Source organism: Tigriopus californicus, chromosome 12, assembly GCF_007210705.1.
Source record: "Tigriopus californicus strain San Diego chromosome 12, Tcal_SD_v2.1, whole genome shotgun sequence".
NCBI lineage: Eukaryota > Metazoa > Arthropoda > Copepoda > Harpacticoida > Harpacticidae > Tigriopus > Tigriopus californicus.
In genome coordinates, this window is record NC_081451.1 from 9,313,131 (window position 1) to 9,317,127 (window position 3,997).

Sequence of the window (3,997 nt, forward strand, 5' to 3'; positions counted from 1 at the left end):
GGTTTTCCTCTTCGGCCTTACTCTCGGGGCCTTCCGAGTCGTTGCTGTAGTCGTCCCCACTTGACTCTGAAGTGGGCGGCTGTTTGGCCTCGGGTTCGGCCGGAGTATTTTTCTTGCTTACGGGAAGCCCATCTTCGACATAGCGCTTCTTCCCCAGACCGCCGGAAGGTGAGGTCGTTGAGGTTGAGCCGTTGAACTCTAGGTGGATTCGATGCGGGGGCGATGCCAGGGTGAGTGCCAGTGCTTCGCCCTCTGGGATGGTCTCCAATTCGGTGGTGTCCTTGGCTCTGGAGGCTCTGGATCGCCGCACGAGTCGCTTGACGGTACGGTAGCGGTCGTAGAGTGACTTGACTACCAGCTTCTCATCCTCATCCATGGGAGCTCCGTAGGCACTCTCGAATTGACGGATGGCGTTGTGGAGGTCCACTTTTTCGTCGTGAAGCTGTTCCACGGTCATCTCGTCGAGCGTCACACAACGACCTTTATTGGTCCTCTGGTAGTTCAAGCACTGAAAGAAAGGCTACTTTTGGAGAGAAAGTTCTTCTTCCGCGGGAGTTCTGCCAAGTACATACCTCTTCTATCTCGTCCAACGTGCTCCGCATGGCCTCCAGATCCTTGCTCTTATGGGAGTTATTGTTGTCGTTGTTATTGTTCTGCACCGATTCCCCGCTGCTCCCATCGGTGCTGTTTGTGTCATCACCGGGGCTCTCCACTTCCAGATCCAGACCCACCAACTTGTCCGAGTCGTTGCTGCCCTCATCCAAGTCCTCCAAGAAATCACAGTCTCTGTAGCCTCTGATTTGTCTTTGCAATTGGGATTGCTCCAGAAGAAGCCTTCTCATGTTCCGTTCACCCTGTTTGTCAGCCTACAAAGCGGAACACCGGTTATTTTCGGCACTCTGGAGACGGGTAAAAATAGTCCCCAATATCCCTACCTGAGACGGTTTATACCCCTGAGATTCCTCAAAACTGATCTGAAGATTCTCCAACTTCCTCCTGACACTGCTAAGCTGCTTCTTCAAGTGCTTTAACTTGGTCTTTTTGGACGCCTCAGGGTCGGAACTTCGGCGTTGTGTAACCATTGGAGTGGGATCCAGGTAACGGAGAATGCCCATTGCTCGACTCGAGTACATTTGGTCGTCCTCCAAGGAGCCAGATGGACGAGACCCATAATTCTGGAATATATGAATACGAGCCTTTTTTTATTAAGATTATCCGGAAGCGATTGGAGCTTTTGTTACATACGTAGATGACATTGAAGCCATTCAGTTGTGTCTTATTATTTGATTGACTCAATATAGCTATTTCTTATTGAATTTTTTATACTATGTTGGCTTCTTTCCATTCGGTGTACAAGCACTATTATTTTCGAAATATATTATACTCTGTTGGTAGATGTGTCAATGAGATTGATAACGCAGATAATAATTTCCTTTCTCGAACACTTTTACTTGTGTTACTAATACAAAGATCAATCTTCATTATGTATTACATGGATGTTTAGAAAAGACTCGGGCTCTATCTCGACAAGTTTGCTCAAGGCACCTCAAATTGAAGGGAAACAAGTTATACTTGTTCGTATTTTTCCAATGGCAACTGTCCACATGATTGAATAGATAATTAATAATTACCTCGTGGCCAGGAGGCAACCAAGATAATGGTCTAATCTCTTGGTTTTGATCGACAATTGGCCCCACTTCGGCGTGTAGGCCCCATCCATTGAATTTGAAGGAAGTGGGAGTGGGCGGTGTCCTGAATCTTCGGAGACGGCTCAGGTTCTGATGTGGGTGTGGGTGGGACAGTCTGCAAGTCATCACATCAACATGATAAGTAAAAAAGAAGGGCATTACTGCAAACAGAAATTTACTCAGTACCTTTTCCGTCCCTTGTTTGATTGGATCCACATTCTCAGCGTTTGGGACCGAGTTGGAATGGTGTTTCTTCTGAAATTGACAAACACAATTGAGATCCATTATTCATGTTATTGCGCAATTTGGGCCTTGACCTTGGCCTCAAATTGGTCTTTCTCTCATGAGTGTGTGAACGGCATAAGCAATTTTAGGACAGGCTTCAAATTACAGGTAGAGGTGCAATGTCATCCCCAAGTCCCAAAAAGTTGGATTTTCGCTGGTCTACGTACTCTGCTCATCGAGCCAGAACTCCTTGAAACAAGATCATAATTCTGCTCGGTAACAACGGATTTGGTGTCGATAGCGAATTGAACCCGTAATTAAAAGGGCGGACCAGTCAACCACTCATGTATTCATTCATTCTCTCATTCATACGAGTACGTTTGTTCATGCCTACATGCTCTCGCTGTCTGCCTTATCTTATACACCATCGTGCCATCAACATACGGTGTTTCCGTGTCCCATTTGGCCGTGCCCTCATTCATTCAAGAAGATCCCTTCCTATTCATGCAGACTGTCAATAAGGCCGAGATGAACATTTCTAGGCCCTTTTTCTTAAGAGGCTTTTGATCGACCGACTCACCACTTTACCTTGTCTTGGTCGAGACTCGATTGAGAGGCTTCGTCAGCATCGCCTCCCAAGATCGTGGAGCTCGTTAAGGTGGAGTTTGAAGAGCCCGACGAGGTCTCATTGGCTTCATCGATGAAGAATCGATTCCGAGGGTTCTGAAACAACACGAACGGTGAATATTCTCGCTCCTTTTGAATGGGGAAAATGGGAGAATGAGTGAGTTCTGACTTTTGAGTACACATACCTTGCCCTCGTCACCCTGGATTTCGGGAGATGGAACGCAGCAGGGACCATCGTAGTCGAGGTCTACGGAGCTTTGGGATCGTCGAAGGAATCGGTAAAGTCGCAGGCAGAGTCATCCCAAGTCTCACTGGAAACGAGTGGCAACCAAATTAGAAAATGGACCATCCCTCAATCGTCAATTCGTGTCCCCCTGGTTATCAAAATAGCCCACGGTCGTCAAATTAGATCCCTCCAAAACGAAAGGCCTTGTTGTTAAAAGAACTTTCCAAAGACGACCGGTTGACCTTGCATGCAACTGAGGAGCCTCCGTCATTCCAGAGTCATTATTTAATAATGATCGTAGGATAACACATTTGGCCTATTTTAGTGTCCATCCATTTTAAAACAACGAGATCAGATCAAATTAGGATTCCGCTTTCCAATTAAAGATAGTCTGCGACAAAATTGATCAATTAAAAATAAATGTTATTTTATCTCCCCCCCCCGTTTTCTAGTGGATCATCGCCTCGAATGGCGCTCCTTAAACCGGAATGGGACAAGACTCAATACATCATGCTGAATTGTATATATCGTCACATTGTAAAAAAAATAACGGAACCAATGAGGTATTTCGCAATAAAGACCTTTTTAGTAAAATAAATGCACTTTCTGTCTTTCCATTTAGAAGGACAAAAAATATTATTTGATAAAATCATAATCATTTAGAGGACATATAAGAGTATCTGCTATGAGATCAACCCCAAAACTTTAAACATCAACTCCTCTTTTAAACCTAAAATATAATATGGGCTTACCTGCTTGATCTGGAGAATTTGCTATCATGTTCCACAAGAGTCTCTTGCCGTTCTTTGCGCTTCCGAGCTTTACACGAAGATGTACATTTGGCCTGCAGGACCTTGGAAAATTGGCTGCAAAAAATAACAATTGGACAATCTTCATACCAACGTTATGTTTCTATCCATTTAGAGCTAGTTCAAACCAACGGAAACTGGACAAAATGTCAAGGAGACATTTCCATAGCCCTACAATTGTCAGTCCTAGCCCATCAAACCCGAGCGACCCCTTGCGGTCAAACTGTCGGATATACAATACATTCCAAGAATGACGAACCTCTTGATAAATGTAAGAGGAATACATGCATGTGGTACTCGAAAAAGGTCAGTGTGATTAAATTAATCATTCGATCTATTCAAGCTCTCATGCAAAATGAGGTAACTAATGCTCGTAGGAAAAATTACCCCTCGATTTTATTGGCCTTGAAAAAGGTTTCTGT

At 44.6% G+C, this 3,997-nt stretch overlaps 1 protein-coding gene across 1 annotated transcript in view; it reads right to left on the reverse strand.

Annotated features, from left to right (window-relative positions):
- Positions 1 to 3,677, reverse strand: part of LOC131891516 (protein FAM13A-like) — a gene marked incomplete in the record, with an annotated part of 5,414 nt that extends 1,737 nt beyond the window's left edge. Inside the window, 8 exon segments of the mRNA XM_059241125.1 lie at positions 1 to 508; positions 573 to 866; positions 936 to 1,175; positions 1,632 to 1,803; positions 1,875 to 1,943; positions 2,502 to 2,636; positions 2,726 to 2,851; positions 3,519 to 3,677. Of these exon segments, the coding sequence (XP_059097108.1) occupies positions 1 to 508; positions 573 to 866; positions 936 to 1,175; positions 1,632 to 1,803; positions 1,875 to 1,943; positions 2,502 to 2,542 (1,324 nt within the window).
- Between the last annotated feature and the right edge of the window lie 320 nt (positions 3,678 to 3,997).